Source organism: Ambystoma mexicanum, chromosome 12, assembly GCF_040938575.1.
Source record: "Ambystoma mexicanum isolate Mex_15411 chromosome 12, UKY_AmexF1_1, whole genome shotgun sequence".
Taxonomy (NCBI): Eukaryota; Metazoa; Chordata; class Amphibia; order Caudata; family Ambystomatidae; genus Ambystoma; species Ambystoma mexicanum.
The window spans coordinates 526,067,306-526,087,314 of record NC_090936.1 but is presented as its reverse complement, the minus strand read 5'-3'; the positions used below and the strand labels follow the sequence as shown (position 1 = coordinate 526,087,314).

Genomic DNA, 20,009 nt, shown 5'->3' with positions numbered 1-20,009 from the left:
ACATTAAGGCCGTTTGCCAATCCTCCAATTCTATAGGGCCCACGTCTAGTTCCCATTTCCGTCTAAGTTTTGTGACGGAGTGAGGGGTAAAATTAAGAATAACCTAATACGACGAAATGGCCTTCTTCAGGAAGAGCTCGTCCAGTGGACACTGCACTGGAAGGCCATAATTTCCATGTAATTGTGTAAACATATCATGTCTTTGCAGTTGGTGAGCTAGTGCAAGTGCATCGAGGTCACATGACCTAAGCCACGAACGCCGGTCGATCACAGCTAAACTGTTGGTGCCTTCCTATTTTGCAGGCCTTTATCACTACATAAGCAGCCCTCCAGCCTCTTTCCCTTTACAGTTAGTGAGCAGGTGCAAGTGGATCTAGGTCAAGTGGCCAAAGCCCCATCCAACTTCTTAGCCCCGTCTCTTCCTTTCTGCTCTTAACTCTTAGACCAAGGGAATCTCTCGCCCAGGCATCCGAAGTGAAGGGCCGATGAAGAAAAGGGCAATTCATGTTTGGACCGGGATGACCCAGGGCCCAAATACCTGCTCAGACAACAGGTAAGCACAAGCCAACATGTATTTTCTCCCTCTGTCCCCCACCACATCAGTCTCAAGCCCATCAGCAGCCCCCTCACCATACACAACACAGAAGTTGATGCTCGCCAACTATAACCCATGCAGCAGACATAGTCGACATCACTACACACAACCTTGGTGCAATCTTCATCACAGAGACCTGGCTGACACCCACCTCCACCCACATCCTAGACATCCTTGTCCCAGACGGCTACAGCATCCAACACAGAGACTGGGCGAACAAGACAGACGGACGGATGCCTTGCAGTCATCCACAAGACCTTGTGGCCCTGCACTAGACTTGACATCGACAACATAAGCTCCGCCAAAGTCCTCTCCTGACACTTCCCGCTCTCCCCGACGGACAGTCCCATTCCATCCCATCTACAGACCACCCAAACCCAACACCGCCTTCATCAGAGACTTCATCGACCTGGTCACCACTATGCCCCTCACGCACGCGAACATCATCTTCCTAGGTGAGGTCAACCTCCCAGGCAACAAAGCCACCAAACCGATTAAGGACGCCCTCCTCTGCCTTCGACACCATCAGCCTCACACAGCTCATGAAAGAATCAACGCACGGGAAAGGTAACATCCTCGACCTAACCATCACTGCACTGCCTTTCCTCCACTACAGCTCTCCTCTCCCGCTTGACTGGTCTGACCAAATGGCCGTGCCTTTCACCAATCTGCACACCATCCCAGTCATGCACTCCCAGCAGAAACCCAGCAGACAAACCTCCAGGTCCTTCAAGAACTTCTCGGTGGAAGCCCTCACGGACGACCTTGCTGACCTCCACCTCATATGGACCGAACACTCCCAACGGAACTGCGACTCTGCTGGAAGCATTCCATGCCCCCCTCTCAGCCTCCATCCACCGACATGTGCCTCTGAAACAACACACCTACAAACCAAAACCATCTGCACCCTGGTACATGCAAGAACTCCATCTAAGCAAAAGAGTCATCAGGAAACAAGAGAAAACCTAGCGCTGCTCCAGGACCGCATCTGACCTGGCTCTCCTCAAGGAACTCAGAGCAGCCTGCTGACAACTAATCAACACAGCCACCGCCTCCTACAATCAGAACACCATAGTAGAAGTCAACAACAAAAGCAGAGCCCTTTTCAAAGCAGTCAAGCTCTGGGTCAACCCACTACCCGACCCTTCCAGACCACACTCCATAGAAAAATACACTGCCATCAAGACCTTCTGCATCGACAAAATCAGCAGGATTCGCCAGCACACAGACATCAGCTCTGCATCCAAACACCCACCTCACGTCCCTCCTTGCAAAATCTCCATAACCTGGACACATTTCAAGACACTTTTCTACAGAGGACCTAGTAGAAACCCTGGCTGCCCTCAAAGCCACGTCATATAGACATCCTCCAAGCATCCATACTGAAGACCCTCCCCAGCAGAAGCTCTCCTTCCCTACCTGGAGATCATTAACATCTCCCTAACTCAAGGCACCTTCCCATCGACCCTAGAGACAGGACAAATCCTCCCTCTATTAAAGAAACCCACTCTGTATTCCCGCATTCTAGGTAACTATTGCACCCATCTTCCCTTCCTAGGTAAGATCACTGAGAAAGCAGTAACCACGCGACTGCTGCAACACATTGACACCAACAATCTCCTCAAAAACTACCAATCCAGGTTCAGAGCCAGATGCAGCAACGAGACGGCAACAATATGTCAATGATGCCATTATCATCCTTGATGACGGCCACACCACCCCTGCATCCTGGTTCTCCGCAACCTCTTTCGACACAGTAGACAACACGGTGCTCATGTACACCCTACATCGGCACATGGGGATCAGCGATCTTGTCCTACGGTGGTTCAAGTACTACCTCGCCCATTGCCAAAGATCTGCTCAGATGGACTTCGGTAGATCGCCAATGATACCCGTCAACCACGGAGTCCCAGAGGGTTCCATCCTTTCCCCAGTGATCTTTGCAAACACTGCAAAGGGTTTTTCAAATTACAACACCAGGATTGACCCAAGAAGTCCAGTGTATGCAGAGACAAATAGGAAAGAGGGGGAATTGATGAGCCAGAAAGGAATGAAGGGTGCTGAGGAGAGGTGGTGGACCAACAGACCAGGCCAAGAAGCGGAGTGGGAGGACGTGCTGGAGAGTGTGGTATACAGTGCAGGGTAGGTACTGTGTGTGAGAGAGATTGTTATCGGGAGTGGTGGAGTGGTTGTGTGCGTTGGAATGAGTATTAGAGAGAGGGGTTGGTAGGAAAGAGTTGGATTAGAGTGCAGAGTAAAAAGTGGTTCAGAGAGCAAGTGAAAGAGTAGAAGGGAGGGTGGATATGATACGTTATTTATAATGCGCTTAATACCCAGAGGTTTCTAAGCGCGGATCCGGGGATCAAACCTGTGGTGCTCCGTGTCGTCTTGTTTCCAAGGCAAGCACGTTGCCCCTGGGCTATCCTCCCGGGACTAGGAAGACTGGTGTAGGAGGTTTGAGAATAGGGAGTAGTAACAGGAGGGAGGAAGGAGGGGAGTGAGAAACATCAGAGAGATGGACAGGGAGGAGAGAGCAGGGGGAAGGGTGAGCAAAACCAGAGGGAGTGGGAGGAGAGAGAGGAAGGTAGAGAACAGGAGAGGAGAACACAGGAAGAGGGGAGAGAATAGGAGAAGGGAGCAGGAGAGAGAAATTACAGGAAGACCGTGGGAAAAGTGAGAGAGCATGAGAAGGATGTGAATAGGAGGAAATAGAAGGAGAACAGGCGAGAGTGGGAGAAAGAATAGGGAGAAGAGAGAAAGAAAGTTAAGGAGCATGTGTGACCAGGTACATCATACCAATCATTGTCTTGGGGAATATCAGGGTAGGGTATCCTTAGTAATTCCTGGAGGTAGTGAGAGCAGGAAGGCTGCTTAATTTACGTCCTCACTGTTAGTACAGGTTAGCTTTGGACTGTAGGGGTTACCTGGCATTAGTACTGAGCAACATCTGGGAAGTCTGGGCCAAGGTTGAGTGAAAATACGAGAGGTTGAGAACTAGGACCAGGGACTCCCCTTAGTCTTGCCCTCCTGCAGCCCAGCCAAAACCACTTTGTGTAGAAGAAGAATACAAATAAAAGCTTCCAAATACGTAATAAATTGTTGAATTTGTGAGGTCATCTGTGACGGTCTATGACAAACTACGTGGTCATGACTACTACTCATGTATCACTTCCATGCTAACATAGTACCTCACTCCTCACCTTCTTCTGTGGGTTTTGCAGCTTCTGCTTCTCTCTTCTTGCGTGTCGTTCGCTGTTTCTCCTCCAGTCTCTGTTTCTCTGCATTGGCCTCATCCCAGCGGCCGTTCTCCATTAGCCTCTGGTCTGGACGCAGCCGACTGTCTGTGGGAGCTGTGCCCTCCTCATAAGCATTGAGTGTCAGTGCCAACTCTGAGAAATAGTACATGTTTTCTGCATTCTTCCTGCAGTGCGAAATGGGGTGGAAAAGAATAAAACGAAATAGGAGTGAGACATAAAAGAGGACTACAGAAGGGAGGCAAACTTTTCATATTAATGAGCCTATCGTAGTTCACCAACACTTAATTTCCAGTGAAATTGTAGTGTCTTAACAATTCATGTTTATAGGCAAGAGTAATCTGAAACATTTAAGTCAAGCAAAGCAAAACATTCCTGCACCATAATCTCGGGAAACGTGGGACCATTAACTTTTCTAAGTGTGATATTTGCAATGCAGCAGACAGTGAGAGGGGAACCTGGGAGAGGTTCATGATCACACTACAAAGGCACTTGCACTGATTAATTTCTTCATTTCTCCCACCCTGCACAGGATGGTTACACTTGTTGATAAGCCGGTGCATCATTGCAGCACACAGGGTTTCCAGTCATGAACACCCTTCCCCTCAAGCTCAGCTCCAGGCCTCTATCCTCACCCTTTTAGTTGAAAACCCCCCAAATGTTGGTGAGAAAAGTGCACATGCTGGGGCAATGCGCAAAGTCTGGGGCAGCCCCTAGTTCCCTCCTTCACCATCACACATGCGGTGCAGACTGACACTGGCTGTCAGTTATGCTCAGCCCTCTTCCGTTTAATAGCCCTATACCACACTATCGAGCGACAAACTGCACCATGCATTCCAACATGCCACATGGGAGTTATGACTGGAACTGTAGTCCTCCTGTTCCCTATGGCATAAACCACAGTGACAACCGTGGAACATGTGCAAATAGGCCAGAGATCCTAGGAAAAGAGTATTGTGGTTTGCGGTTACTGGGGATCAGTTCGCACAACTGCTCTTGTGCAAGGGGTTGCCGATCCGGAAGAGGGACACTACAACCAACTTCTCATTCAGTGCACTCCAGAGGCTAGGAAGACAGGCAGTCAACTCTTCAGTATTGGATGCTGTAGCCTTGGTTGAATAATAGCATAGTGAAAGGTTATGACATCCAATACTGATTGGATGACTACCTTGTATTATGGAAACAGTTCAAAGTGATTGATCCTAAACTCACCTACAGGATTATTTGGGGCAGCAGAGGTGCCTAGTCAAATGGGAAGCCTACAGGATGGTCCTAGACATCTCTGACACCCTCCGACAGCAGACTGCAGACTGCAGGTGCAGGGCACAGGGTTAGTTGGTCTGACCAGTCCAAATGTCAAAGATACCAATTCCTCTCTTCGCTGATGATGCAGTTCTGCTTTCCCTTACACCCATGGATCTCAGAACTCCACTAAGGATCTTTGAAGCATTTTGTGATGCTAATGGCTTAGCTATTAATACAGAGAAAACAAAATCATTGATCTTTAGGAAATATAGAACCAAGAAACAGCCAAGGTTAAAGCTAGAGTTTAGAGAAGGTTCCATTGAACAAGTCAAGATATACGACTATTCAAGACTGAGAGTGAAGGTGGACCGCATCTGGTGGGAACAGATTGAGCGTGCCGCATTGAGATTAGCTATATATAGTGGTGCAATATCTAGATTTGCTTTGGAGCATGGGAGTGGTGCAGTGTGCGTCTCCCATGAAAAGTATAAGTGCCAAGCTAGACAAGCGGCCTTGTATTGCGCTGAGCTATAGGGTGTGTATAATACTGGGAACTCAAAGTGGTGGAAATTCTTAAAGTGTATATTGGGGTTACCAAAGAAGGACCCAAACTTGCTAACTTTCCTTGAAATGGGTACACCGAGCATCAGCTTCATTTGTGAAGCTATTAGGGATCCCATGGGTCAAGAGGGGGGCTACAATTGCAGTGAATCATGGGTGTTAAAAAAAAAAACTTCATGCAATGGATTGGGACGACCTTTGGTTGAATCAAAAAAGCTGTACCAAAGCAAGAATTAAAGCTGCCTATATTACAAAATGGGAAACAAAAGTTCAGCAAAGATTGTGCAATCCCTTAATTTTGGAAGGTATTGTTATCTTAAAGAGCACAATGGATACGAACTGTATTTGGATTGCATGTATCCAAAGCAAATGAGAGCGTTATACACAAAATTGCGCATGGGCATCCTACCGCTTGCAAGCGCTAGAAACAAGTGGAATGAAGCAGTCTCCATTAACTGGCCCTTTTGTTTGGATCCAATTGAACGTGTAGTCTGTTTTGTTCTCATCTGTCCAAGGTACCTAGGTATAAGAAGAAAGTACTTGAGACCGTTGATCATGCAAAGTAGAATCCGAGCCACGAGGGAAGAGCTGTTAGTATATAGTGCTGCTAAATATCTGCTGGCAACCCATTGTTTGTGGAATAATCTGCTCCAGGTCTGGAGGAGTAGTCTCAAAGCTTCCACCTAGTAGTGACTGATCCAATGATGGAGAAAATGTGGGGCAAGTCCTTGAAGTAATATGCCATTGTGTTGTCAAGCCATGTACGCACTTGTACTTTGCATGATATTCCCTATTGTAAAATAAATGGTTGAGGGGCCCTCTATGCTTAACTGTCTGCTCAGGAACTTTGCATTCCCAGTGACATGTATGATGGTAATTTGTGCACCCTTATTATGAATTTGCACTTTGGTAGCCACTTTTCCCGTAGACTCTAGGGCCTAGAGGGCATGGAGTATGGTACCAGCTGGGAGTGTTATTATAGCACTGAATTATGAAATAGTTTAAGGCAAATAGCTATTTTGCCCTTTGTTTAAAGAAAAAGGGGCTTAACATTTTTTTTTTTTTTAAACTTTTAAAGTAGAAGCGTTGAATACCAGATAGGGTCCAGTTGCTTTGTATCCTTGCCATGTGAGAGATGCTGCAACGTTGTATCTGGTGGAATTTGGAAAATAACTGTATGCATATCACAATGGGCAATTAGGGCTCATAAGTGACTTTAGGCTCTTGAGCCTGAGAATGTCCTATGGGGTTGAAAGTCCTGCATTCTTGCACAGCAATTCTGCAATCTTGCACCGCATTTGGCTATGTATCATTGGGGCATATGTCCACACAAATAAATCCTTGTGTAATAATTGTTTATATACTTCCAGGGCTTTACTATGGAATTGTAAGTCTTGTATTTTAATCTATTATGTATAGTGTCTGTATTTTGTATTATTGATCTGCGTTGCTTTTATGGCTTTTTGTGGCCGAAATAAAGCTAAACGAAACACCACCTCTTTGGGCACCTCTGCCTAAGGGAGCACCCCAGAGACTATTTGCTTGAGAGCACCTGCCTTTTATCACAATGGGCAAAAGAGCTGAAGGAGCAAAAAGGACCACACCCAAAAGGCAGATGCTGCAGACTGCTGGACATCTAGAAATGCTGGACATCTAGAAACAAGAACCTCATCAGGGCCTTAGATGCTCTGAGTTTCTTCAGGAAATCAAAGACTTCAGGCAGGCCCAAATGGGTTGTAACTGTCTAATGGCATCTCAAGAGTTTGGTCTGGACATTTGTGGCAAATCAAGAATTTCTCATAGCACAAACCACACCGTCTGCTGTGCACAGACCAGACTGTAGTATCAGTCATGCAGCCTCCATGTCATCCTCCAGAAAGCTAAAACCCATCCTTCTCCTGCATTGGGAGGTTCTTCATTGCCTCGGAAATCACACTCCACAAGGTGTAAGAGTAAGTTGGCTGGGGAACCAGTAGCATTCAAAGGCAGGTTGTTGGAAGCAAACACCTTGTTTCCTTTGATGTCAAGCTCCATGCTATCCGTGTTTTGGGGCAAAGAAGGAAAAGTATTCTACTTCAAACATGCAGTGGAGGTCTGCATCACAAGGCTCTCAGGTATAGGACATGTGGACAGAAACAAATCCTAAGTGAGCCAGATGATACTTCTTGGCAACGTGCCAGTCCAAAGCCAGGGGGGAAGAAAGTTTACGCCATGCGGCCAAAAATGGGGCATCAACTTAAAGGTTCAGGGGAAGAAGCATCTACTTTTGATTGTTATGGCTTTTACTACCCGCTTGTTAGCTCAGGAGCTTTATCCATTTTTGCAGACTCCATCCATATGAGGGGACACCAAATGTAACATGAACCTCTGTGGGTTAATCTCGACTTTGCACCGTTACGATGGTGAATTGACTGACAGCCCATCTCGTATGACATGGTATCGTTTTTATTTTATAAAAGTGTCCTTTATTTTTATGTTTTGGCATAATTGTCTTGTTTGCAAAACTTCCTCTATTACATGTAAATCGTTTTTTGAGAGACTGGTGGCCATTAAATTGGTCTCTCCAATAGAAAAACCAATTCAGCTTGCTCCGAAGAAGGCTGGGCCATGACAACATTCTCGGGCAACAGTATAGCTGAAACTTGAGTAGGCATCAGTCTCAAATCTTATTGTACAACTAACTTCCTTCTCTCATAGATTGTCTGAAATAATTCAAATATTGGGTTGCTTAAGTTTTTTATTGTTTGGATTGTTTTAGAACTGTTTTGCACATGTAAAGTAACCAGATGCACGAGCTGATACTCAAGTATAGCCTAAGGTGTATGTGAGCACCAGGAGTTGTTTTGCTCACCAATCTCTCCATTTGTGTGGACATTTGTCTTGTCTATTGGGCATTCACTAGTGTTGTGTCTTTTGGAGAGTGGCACTTAGTTATGTTTTTGAATTTTTTCTTACGCAGATTTTCAATAATGTTTAGTTTGAATATATTTTGCGTTTTCATTGTTTTTAGATACTCCAAGGAGGGTATTACTTACTTGACATTACAAGGAATTAGTGAGAATGGTTAATGTGCAACCTACTCAAAGGATAAGGATCACATCAGCAAGATCAGCAAGAGATTAATATATACCAGGGCACATCTTACATGTTGGTCTAGGGAACTCTGATGATCACCCAGGAAGGCTAGCCAAGATAAGGTATAAATATAATCAGCTATTACAATATCAAATAGTCAGATTAGCACTGTCATACTTAAATATATCCTAGAATTGTTACTTACAGCAAGGATACTGTGGAAGTGACCAATATGTGTTTGCAATCAATATCGGATTTATATTGTATTTGATAACTTCGGTACAGTACTGAATTAGGCATACACATAAATAGAATAGCACTTGTTGAAAGTGTTACCAAAATGACATTCTCTGAAACATTGTCCGATCGTTTTTGAGCAACAAAACAATAGGACTGTGACTAAAAGAATATCCTTCAGTACAGGACTGCAAAGTGACGTCATCACGCTATCGCGTGATGACGTTAGTAAACAAATAACCACCATTTTGTGTTCCCTCTTTTTTGCGGCCCGCGAATACAGAGGATGATGTACACTAAGAATCGGCAGGTAAGATATGGAATGGAGGAATAGGATTCCTTAATACCCTTGACCACAATATGCACAAAAAGTGCACTTACTTAGGATGCCAATCTAAACACAGACTGTGCCAAACCCCATAGCCGTACAGGCAGGGGAGATGTCATTACATTGGTGCCCATGTGAAATAGAATTCTTGAACATTCAAGCCCCAATACTCACAAAAATGTACACCAATTTAAGATGCTAACTTTACTCAGACTAAGTCATACCCCTCAGCTAAACGGACAGGGGATATCCCATTATAATGGCACCCATGTAGAACAGGAATTCCATAATATTTTAATTACAATATTCATGTAATTAACATCCGTTAAAGATGTGAATAGCATACATACTTTGATAAACCCCCGTTTTTTGCTAAACCCGCAGGCTATATCCTATTGAAAAGAGATCTACCCGGAATATCAGAGGGAAATTAATTTGCAGTTTGGAGTTTAATTATCAATGCAACGCAAGAGTAAGATTTTCAACATTGGAAATTATATCAACTAATATGATAGGATGTACCTATCGATGGGGTAGAACAATAACTCATAAAGGAATACTTATGTCTGCAGGAGCAACCCTACTAGCGAGGTTGCCCCAAAAAGAGGGCTGAAAATAGTTGAAGTTGGCGTCATAAACCACTCCTCAGGGTTGAGAAGTGAAGAGTTCTCTGAGAGACTGTTAAGGTCATAAAATATATTTGCTACAATAGAATTAAATGCTAAAGACTGACATGAATCTTTGTAAAATAATAAAATATTGATTACTTCATTAAGGAGGTAGAGGTGTTTAAACATCTATATTGGATCTTTTTAGGGAGACTCAGATACCTACCTATAGGATACAGATAGAAGAAAAAACGTTGGAACCGACATGTGGATGAGACACACACACACAGGCAATTATAAAATCCAGAATCCTGAGTGTCTTTTTGGAATTGTGTATTTAAGAAATATTAAAGTCTGATTATTGCTCATTTCCCCTAGATATCAGAAAATTGGGTAGACCAGGCCTGAAGAAGGGGAGTACAGACCCCAAAACGCATAGAAACAACACATAAGGATGGAACATATAGCTCATACATCGAGTCTTTTGTTAAACTAGGCACTTAGGGTGACTGTTGGAAATCTGCTGGCAAAATTGTCTACCAATGTTAAAAAATTGTAGCTTTTTTCTTTGAAGAATTACATGTATTGGTTCATGCTACAAACGCAATGCTGAGATGAATTGAGAAAAATGCCTAGTGTGAAAATTGTTGAAAAATGGAATATACAAATAATTGAATAATTCGTTGTATATTCAACATAAATTGGGTCAGCAGGGGACGGGAGAGTCCCACAAGAGTACGGACTCCTGCTGTTTTCTTCAGTGAAGTGAGCGGTTACAAGGATCATGAAGATCTCACTCTTTCTGCAATTCAATCCGACATTAGAAAGAAGAGGAAAAGGAGGGGGAAAAGGAGGGGGAAAAATACATACACCCTGATGCCCCACTAAGTTATTAGAAAGCGTCCTCCAATGACTGATGACCTAATTGCCACAAGGAGGTTAAGCTAACTAGGGGCACTTATGAGGTGTTACACACACGGGGCATGAGCGGTGGGTGGGGGGGAAGGGGAGACACGGGGCATGAGCGGGGGTTGGGGGGAAGGGGAGACACACGGGACATGAGCGGGGGTCAGGGGGAAAGGAGGGAGACGGGGCATCAGTGGGGGGGAGGGGGGACACGGGGCATGAGCGGGGGTGGGGGGAGGGGGGACAGGGCATGAGCGGGGGTGGGAGGAGGGGGACACAGGGCATGAGCGGGGGGGAGGGGAGGGGAGAGACACACGGGGCATGAGCAGGGGGTGGGGGGAGGGGAGAGACACATGGAGCATGAGCGGGGGAACAGGGGAGACACGGGGCATGAGTGGGGGTGGGGGAACAGGGCAGACACGGGCCATGAGCGGGGGTGGGGGAACAGGGCAGACACGGGCCCTGAGCGGGGGTGGGGGAACAGGGCAGACACGGGGCATGAGTGGGGTGAGGGGGAGAGACACGGGGCATGAGCGGGGGGTGGGGGGAGGGCGAGAGACACACGGGGCATGAGCGGGGGTGGGGGGGAGGGGGAGAGACATGGGGCATGAGCGGGGGTGGGGGTGAGGGGGAGAGACACGGGGCATGAGCGGGGGGTGGGGGGAGGGCGAGAGACACACGGGGCATGAGCGGGGGTGGGGGGGAGGGGGAGAGACATGGGGCATGAGCGGGGGTGGGGGGGGAGGGGAGAGACACAGGGCATGAGCGGGGGGTGGGGGCAGGGGAGAGACACGGAGCATGAGCGGGGGTGGGGGGAGGGGAGAGACACGGAGCATGAGCGGGGGTGGGGGGGAGGGGAGAGACACGGAGCATGAGCGGGGGTGGGGGGGAGGGGAGAGACACGGAGCATGAGCGGGGGGTGGGGGGGAGGGGAGAGACACGGAGCATGAGCAGGGGGTGGGAGGGAAGGGGAAAGACACACGGGGCATGAGCAGTGGGAGGGGGAAGGGGAGAGACACGGCACATGAGCGGGGGGGCGGGGAGACATGGGGCACGAGCGGGGGGTGGGGGAACAGGGGAGACACATGGGGCATGAGCGGGGGGTGGGGGAACAGGGGAGACACGGGGCATGAGCAGGAGTGGGGGAACAGGGCAGACACGGGGCATGAGCAGGGGTGGTGGGAACAGGGGAGAGACATGGGGCATGAGCAGGGGGTGGTGGGGGGGAGGGGGAGAGACACGGTGCATGAGCGGGGGTGGGGGGGAGGGGTGAGACATGGGGCATGAGCAGGGGTGGGGGGAGGTGAGACATGGGGCATGAGCAGGGGTGGGGGAGGGGAGAGACACGGGGCATGAGCAGGGGTGGGGGGAGGGAGACACGGGGCATGAGCAGGGGGTGGGGGGAGGGGAGACACGGGGCATGAGCAGGGGGTGGGGGGAGGGGAGACACACGGCGCATGAGCGGGGGGTGAAGGGGAGAGACAGCGCATGAGCGGGGGGTGAAGGGAGAGACACAGCGCATGAGCGGGGGGTGGGGGGCAAGGGTAGAGACACACGGGGTATGAGCGGGGAGTGAAGGGGAGAGAGACATGGGGCATGAGCGGGTGGTGGGGGGAGGGGAGAGACACGGGGCATGAGCAGGGGTGGGGGGAAGGGGAGAGACAGGGCATGAACGGGGGTGGGGGGAAGGGGAGACACAGGGCATGAACGGGGGTGGGGGGAAGGGGAGACACAGGGCATGAACGGGGGTGGGGGGAGGGGAGAGACACGGGGCATGAGCGGGGGATGGGGAAGGGTAGAGACACGGGGTATAAGCGGGGGGTAGGGGGAAAGGAGGGAGACGCGGGGAGTGAAGGGGAGAGAGACATGGGGCATGAGCGGGTGGTGGGGGGAGGGGAGAGACACACAGGGCATGAGCGGGGAGTGAAGGGGAGAGAGACACGGGGCATGAGCGGGGGATGGGGGGAGGGGAGAGACACGGGGAATGAGCGGGGGGTGAGGGGAGGGGAGAGAAACAGGGCATGAGCAGGGGGTGTGGGAGGGGAGACACGGGGCATGACCGGGGGGCGAAGGGGAGAGACACACGGGGCATGAGCGGGGGAGGGGTGAAGGGGGACACATGGGGCCTGAGCGGGAGGTGGGGAGGAAGGGGAGACACACGGGGCATGAGCGGGGGAGGGGGGAAGGGGAGACACATGGGGCATGAGCGGGGGGTGGGAGGGAGGGGAGGGACACACAGGGCATGAGCGGGGGGTGGGGGGAAGAGGAGAGACACACGGGCCATGAGCAGGGGGTTGGGGGGAGGGGAGAGACACACGGGTCATGAGCGGGGGGTGGGGGGTAGGGGAAAGACAGGGGGCATGAGCGGGGGGTGAGGGGTAGGGGAGAGACAAGGGACATGAGCGGGGGAAGGGGAGACACGGGGCATGAGCGGGGGTGGGGGAGAAGGGGAGAGACACGGGGCATGAGCGGGGGGTGGGGGAGGGGAGAGACGGGGCATGAGTGGGGGGGGAGGGGAGAGACACACGGGGCATGAGCGGGGGGTGGGGGGACAGGGGAGACACAGGGCATTAACAGGGGGTGGGGGGGATCGTGAGGGAGACACGGGGATGAGCGGAGGGTGGGGGGAACAGAGGAGACACGGGGATGAGCGGAGACATGAGCGGGAGTGGGGGGATCAGGGGAGACACGGGGGATGAGCGGGGGTGGGGGGAACGGGAGGAAGACACGGGGCCTGAGCTAACTGTGCAGACGGCAGATTCCGCTCCTCGGCACTCCGCAGGCCACCGTGTGCCGATGGCGTAAGCGGGGCCTGGAGGAACAGGGAAGACACGGGGGTGGGGGGGGCAGGAAGGAGACACAGACATGAACGGGGGGTGGGGGGAACGGGAGGAAGACACGGGCATGGGCGGGGGTGGGGGGTGGAGGGGGGACACGGTGCATGAGCGGGTAGGTGGGGGGAGGGGGGACACGGGGCATGAGCGGGGGTGGGGGGACACGGGGCATGAGCGGGGGTGGGGGGGAGGGGGGACACGGGGCATGAGCGGGGGTGGGGGGGAGGGGGACGGGGACACGGGGCATGAGCGGGGGTGGGGGGGAGGGGGGGAAGACACGGGGCATGAGCGGGGGTGGGGGGGAGGGGGGGAAGACACGGGGCATGAGCGGGGGTGGGGGGGAGGGGGAGGAAGACACGGGGCATGAGCGGGGGTGGGGGGGAGGGGGAGGAAGACACGGGGCATGAGCGGGGGTGGGGGGAGGGGGGGAAGACACGGGGCATGAGCGGGGGGGACACGGGGCATGAGCGGGGTGGGGGGGAGGGGGACACGGGGCATGAGCGGGGGTGGGGGGGAGGGGGGACACGGGGCATGAGCGGGGGTGGGGGGGAGGGGGGACACGGGGCATGAGCGGGGGTGGGGGGGAGGGGGGACACGGGGCATGAGCGGGGTGGGGGGGAGGGGGACACGGGGCATGAGCGGGGTGGGGGGGAGGGGGACACGGGGCATGAGCGGGGTGGGGGGGAGGGGGACACGGGGCATGAGCGGGGTGGGGGGGAGGGGGACACGGGGCATGAGCTGGGGTGGGGGGGAGGGGGGACACGGGGCATGAGCTGGGGTGGGGGGGAGGGGGGACACGGGGCATGAGCCGGGGTGGGGGGGAGGGGGGACACGGGGCATGAGCCGGGGTGGGGGGGAGGGGGGGCATGAGCCGGGGTGGGGGGGAGGGGGGACACGGGGCATGAGCAGGGGTGGGGGGGAGGGGGGACACGGGGCATGAGCAGGGGTGGGGGGGAGGGGGGACACGGGGCATGAGCGGGGGTGGGGGGAGGGGGACACGGGGCATGAGCGGGGGTGGGGGGGAGGGGGGACACGGGGCATGAGCGGGGGTGGGGGGGAGGGGGGACACGGGGCATGAGCGGGGGTGGGGGGGAGGGGGGACACGGGGCATGAGCGGGGGTGGGGGGGAGGGGGGACACGGGGCATGAGCGGGGGTGGGGGGGAGGGGGGACACGGGGCATGAGCGGGGGTGGGGGGGAGGGGGGACACGGGGCATGAGCGGGGGTGGGGGGAAGGGGGACACGGGGCATGAGCGGGGGTGGGGGGGAGGGGGGACACGGGGCATGAGCGGGGGTGGGGGGGAGGGGGGACACGGGGCATGAGCGGGGGTAGGGGGGAGGGGGGACACGGGGCATGAGCGGGGGTGGGGGGGAGGGGGGACACGGGGCATGAGCGGGGGTGGGGGGGAGGGGGGACACGGGGCATGAGCGGGGGTGGGGGGGAGGGGGGACACGGGGCATGAGCGGGGGTGGGGGGGAGGGGGACGGGGACACGGGGCATGAGCGGGGGTGGGGGGGAGGGGGGACACGGGGCATGAGCAGGGGTGGGGGGAGGGGGGACACGGGGCATGAGCGGGGGTGGGGGGAGGGGGGACATGGGGCATGAGCGGGGGGAGGGGGGACACGGGGCTTGAGCGGGGGTGGGGGGAGGGTGGACACGGGGCATGAGCGGGGGTGGGGGGGAGGGGGGACACGGGGCATGAGCGGGGGTGGGGGGACACGGGGCATGAGCGGGGGTGGGGGGGAGGGGGGACACGGGGCATGAGCGGGGGTGGGGGGGAGGGGGGACACGGGGCATGAGCGGGGGTGGGGGGGAGGGGGGACACGCGGCATGAGCGGGGGTGGGGGGAGGGGGGACACGGGGCATGAGCGGGGGTGGGGGGGAGGGGGGACACGGGGCATGAGCGGGGGTGGGGGGGAGGGGGGACACGGGGCATGAGCGGGGGTGGGGGGGAGGGGGGACACGGGGCATGAGCGGGGTTGGGGGGAGGGGGGACACGGGGCATGAGCGGGGGTGGGGGGGAGGGGGGACACGGGGCATGAGCGGGGGTGGGGGGGAGGGGGGGCACGGGGCATGAGCGGGGGTGGGGGGGAGGGGGGGCACGGGGCATGAGCGGGGGTGGGGGGGAGGGAGGGCACGGGGCATGAGCGGGGGTGGGGGGGAGGGAGGGCACGGGGCATGAGCGGGGGTGGGGGGGAGGGAGGGCACGGGGCATGAGCGGGGGTGGGGGGGAGGGAGGACACGGGGCATGAGCGGGGGTGGGGGGGAGGGGGGACACGGGGCATGAGCGGGGGTGGGGGGGAGGGGGGACACGGGGCATGAGCGGGGGTGGGGGAGAGGGGGGACACGGGGCATGAGCGGGGGTGGGGGGAGGGGGGACACGGGGCATGAGCGGGGGTGGGGGGAGGGGGGACACGGGGCATGAGCGGGGTTGGGGGGAGGGGGGACACGGGGCATGAGCGGGGGTGGGGGGGAGGGGGGACACGGGGCATGAGCGGGGGTGGGGGGGAGGGGGGACACGGGGCATGAGCGGGGTGGGGGGGAGGGGGGACACGGGGCATGAGCGGGGGAGGGGGGACACGGGGCATGAGCGGGGGTGGGGGGGAGGGGGGACACGGGGCATGAGCGGGGGTGGGGGGGAGGGGGGACACGGGGCATGAGCGGGGGTGGGGGGGAGGGGGGACACGGGGCATGAGCGGGGGTGGGGGGGAGGGGGGACACGGGGCATGAGCGGGGGTGGGGGGGAGGGGGGACACGGGGCATGAGCGGGGGTGGGGGGGAGGGGGGACATGGAGCATGAGCGGGGGTGGGGGGAGGGGAGAGACACGGAGCATGAGCAGGGGGTGGGGGAGGGGAGAGACACGGAGCATGAGCAGGGGGTGGGGGGAGGGGAGAGACACGGAGCATGAGCCGGGGGTGGGGGGGAAGGGAGAGACACACGGGGCATGAGCGGGGGGGGGGGGACAGGGGAGACACGGGGCATGAGCGGGGGGAACAGGGGAGACACGGGGCATGAGCGGGGGTGGGGGAACAGGGCAGACATGGGCCATGAGCGGGGGGTGGGGGGAGGGGGAGAGACACGGGGCATGAGCGGGGGGTGTGGGGAGGGCGAGAGACACATGGGGCATGAGCGGGGGTGTGGGGAGGGGGAGAGACATGGGGCATGAGCGGATTGGGAGGGAAGGGTATAGACACACGGGGCATGAGCGGGGGATGGGGGGAGATACACAGGGCATGAGCGGGGGGTGGGGGGAGGGGCGAGACACAGGGCATGAGCAGGGGGTGGGAGGGAAGGGGAGAGACACAGGGCATGAGCAGGGGGTGGGGGAAGGGGAGAGACACACGGGGCATGAACGGGGGTGGGGGGAGGGGAGAGACACACGGGGCATGAACGGGGGTGGGGGGAGGGGAGAGACCACGGGGCATGAACAGAGGTGAGGGGAGAGACACACGGGGCATGAGCAGGGGGTGGGGGAGGGGAGAGACACGGAGCATGAGCCGGGGGTGGGGGGGAAGGGAGACACACGGGGCATGAGCGGGGGGGGAACAGGGGAGACACAGGGCATGAGCGGGGGAACAGGGGAGACACGGGGCATGAGCGGGGGTGGGGGAACAGGGGAGGCATGGGCCATGAGCGGGGGGTGGGGGGAGGGGGAGAGACACGGGGCATGAGCGGGGGGTGGGGGGAGGGCGAAAGACACACGGGGCATGAGCGGGGGTGTGGGGAGGGGGAGAGACATAGGGCATGAGCGGATTGGGAGGGAAGGGTATAGACACACGGGGCATGTGCGGGGGTGGGGGGGCGATACACAGGGCATGAGCGGGGGGTGGGGGGAAGGGGAGAGACGCACGGGGCATGAGCGGGGGGTGGGGGAAGAGGAAAGGCACAGGGCATAAGCGGGGGGTGGGGGAGAGGGGAGAGGCACGGGGTATGAGCGGGGGGTGGGGGGGAAGGGGAGAGACACGGGGCATGAGCGGGGGGAGCAGAAGGAAGACACTTACTAGCCGGACTTACTAGCCGGGCTCTCACCACAAACCACAAACAAAGATGGCGGGCGTCTTGAAAAAACGAGACACACAGGGCATGAGCAGGGGGTGGGGGGAGGGGAGAGACACACGGGGCATGAGCGGGGGGTGGGGGGGAAGGGGAGAGACACGGGGCATGAGCAGGGGGTGAGGGGGGAAGGGGACAGACACGGGGCATGAGCAGGGGGCGGAGGGGAGAGACACACGGGGCATGAGCGGGGGTGGGGGAGGGGAGAGACACGGGGCATGAGCGGGGGTGGGGGAGGGGAGATACACAGGGGGCATGAGCAGGGGGTGGGGGAAGGGGAGAGACACACGGGCCATGAGCGGGGGTGGGGGGGAAGGGGAGAGACACACGGGCCATGAGCGGGGGTGGAGAGGAGGGGAGAGACACACGGGGCATGAGCGGGGATGGGGGGTAAGGGGAGAGACACGGGGCATGAGCGGGGGGTGGGGGGTAAGGGGAGAGACACGGGGCATGAGCGGGGGGTGGGGGGTAAGGGGAGAGACACGGGGCATGAGCGGGGGGTGGGGGGAAGGGGAGAGACAAGGGGCATGAGCGGGGGGTGGGGGGGAGGGACACATGGGGCATGAGCGGGGGGTGGGGAGGGACACACATGGCATGAGCGGGGGGGGAAGGGGAGAGACGCACGGGCCATGAGCAGGGGGTTGGGGGAGGGGAGAGACACACGGGTCATGAGCGGGGGTGGGGGGTAGGGGAAAGACACGGGCATGAGTGGGGGGTGGGGGGAAGGGGAGAGACAGGACATGAGGGGGGGGTGGGGGAAGGGGAGAGACACGGGGCATGAGCGGGGGGTGGGGGGAGGGGAGAGACACGGGGCATGAGCGGGGGGTGGGGGGAAGGGGAGAGACACAGGGCATGAGCAGGGGTGGGGGGACAGGGGAGACACAGGGCATTAACAGGGGGTGGGGGGGGGGTCGTGAGGGAGACACGGGGGATGAGCGGGGGTGGGGGGAACGGGAGGAAGACACGGGGCCTGAGCTAACTGTGCAGACGGCAGATTCCGCTCCTCGGCCCTCCGCAGGCCACCGTGTGCCGATGGCGTGAGTGGGGCCTGGAGGAACAGGGGAGACACGGGGGTGGGGAGGGCAGGAAGGAGTCACGGACATGAGCAGGGGGTGGGGGGAATGGGAGGAAGACACGGGCATGAGCGGGGGTGGTGGGGGGAACCTGAGGAAGACACGGGCATGAGCGGGGGGTGGGGGGGAACAGAACGAAGACACTTACTAGCCGGGCTCTCACCGCAAACCACAATGGCAAAGCACGTAACATGTCCGCAGACACAACGCAACCCGCTTGCCCAATCCCTGTCCTGTCCGCGGAGCGAACAGGGAAGTGTGTCCGCGAAGCAAACACAGATATCACTAGTTTTTTACCTACTTTTTGGTCATTTTTTAAAAAACTACTGGATGGATTTTCACCAAATTTGCAAAAGCACGCTTTCGGGACCAAGCCGCTGCTCCTGGTCCAAATTTGGTGAAAATCCGTCCAGCGGTTTGGGCTATAGGCACGAGCAAAAAAAAATTCCCATTCAGTCTATGGGAAAAAAATTATTTTGGGACCCCCCTATAACTTTCCCCCCCTGGACGAATCCTCACCAACTTTGCAAGGAAAATCAGAGTGGGCCATATACTTTTTTTGCAAAGTTTGGTGAGGATTCGTCCAGGGGGAGCAAAGTTATAAGCCGGCCAAAAAAGTGCTCTTCCTATGGAAACAGCAGCTTATCCATAACTACATGGCCACTCCTGTGGCCATGTAATATACATATATCCTATAAGGAATGCTAACATTCTCTCCTCATTCTGCCTGGGACCTGTCAAGGTGCTCAGGATTATTGTCACCTCGGTTATCTGTGAGGTGACGCTTTCCTGGGAAAATTGGATGCAGTGACTGATTCCTACTCCTTTTCCTCAGGGATGGCAGACTAAGTGCATATCATGCTGGGGGGTTTTGCAAACTGCTCATGGGGCAACCCCACATCATATTTATCAGAGCTCTGATGATCAGATTCACCTTTAAAAAAAGTGGCTTGCTGCCAAGCATCTATCGCACTCTTCACCTGATACTAGACCTCTCTCTTACTAGGATCTACGTGATCCGACCACGGCTGATTTTACCGCGGCCGGAAAGTTTGCATGAGAAATGTGCGAACCACCAAATGTTTGCACATTTCCCATGCTAACACACATTAAAACCCCTACATATCCTCACCCCCACCCACACCACGACACCCCCCACCCACACCATCAGCACACTCCCACCCACAACATACACAAACCCTACTTACCTTTTTCTTCACGCTGAGTCCCTGGGGCGCC

The 20,009-nt window shown here is 56.1% G+C and overlaps 1 protein-coding gene across 1 annotated transcript in view; it reads right to left on the bottom strand.

Moving 5' to 3' along the window:
• Positions 1 to 20,009, bottom strand: part of OSBP (oxysterol binding protein) — a 1,428,945-nt gene that overhangs the window by 110,437 nt on the left and 1,298,499 nt on the right. Inside the window, exon 13 of the mRNA XM_069628826.1 lies at positions 3,796 to 4,016. Coding sequence (XP_069484927.1) covers positions 3,796 to 4,016 — 221 coding nt within the window. The remainder of the gene's footprint in view (positions 1 to 3,795; positions 4,017 to 20,009) is intronic.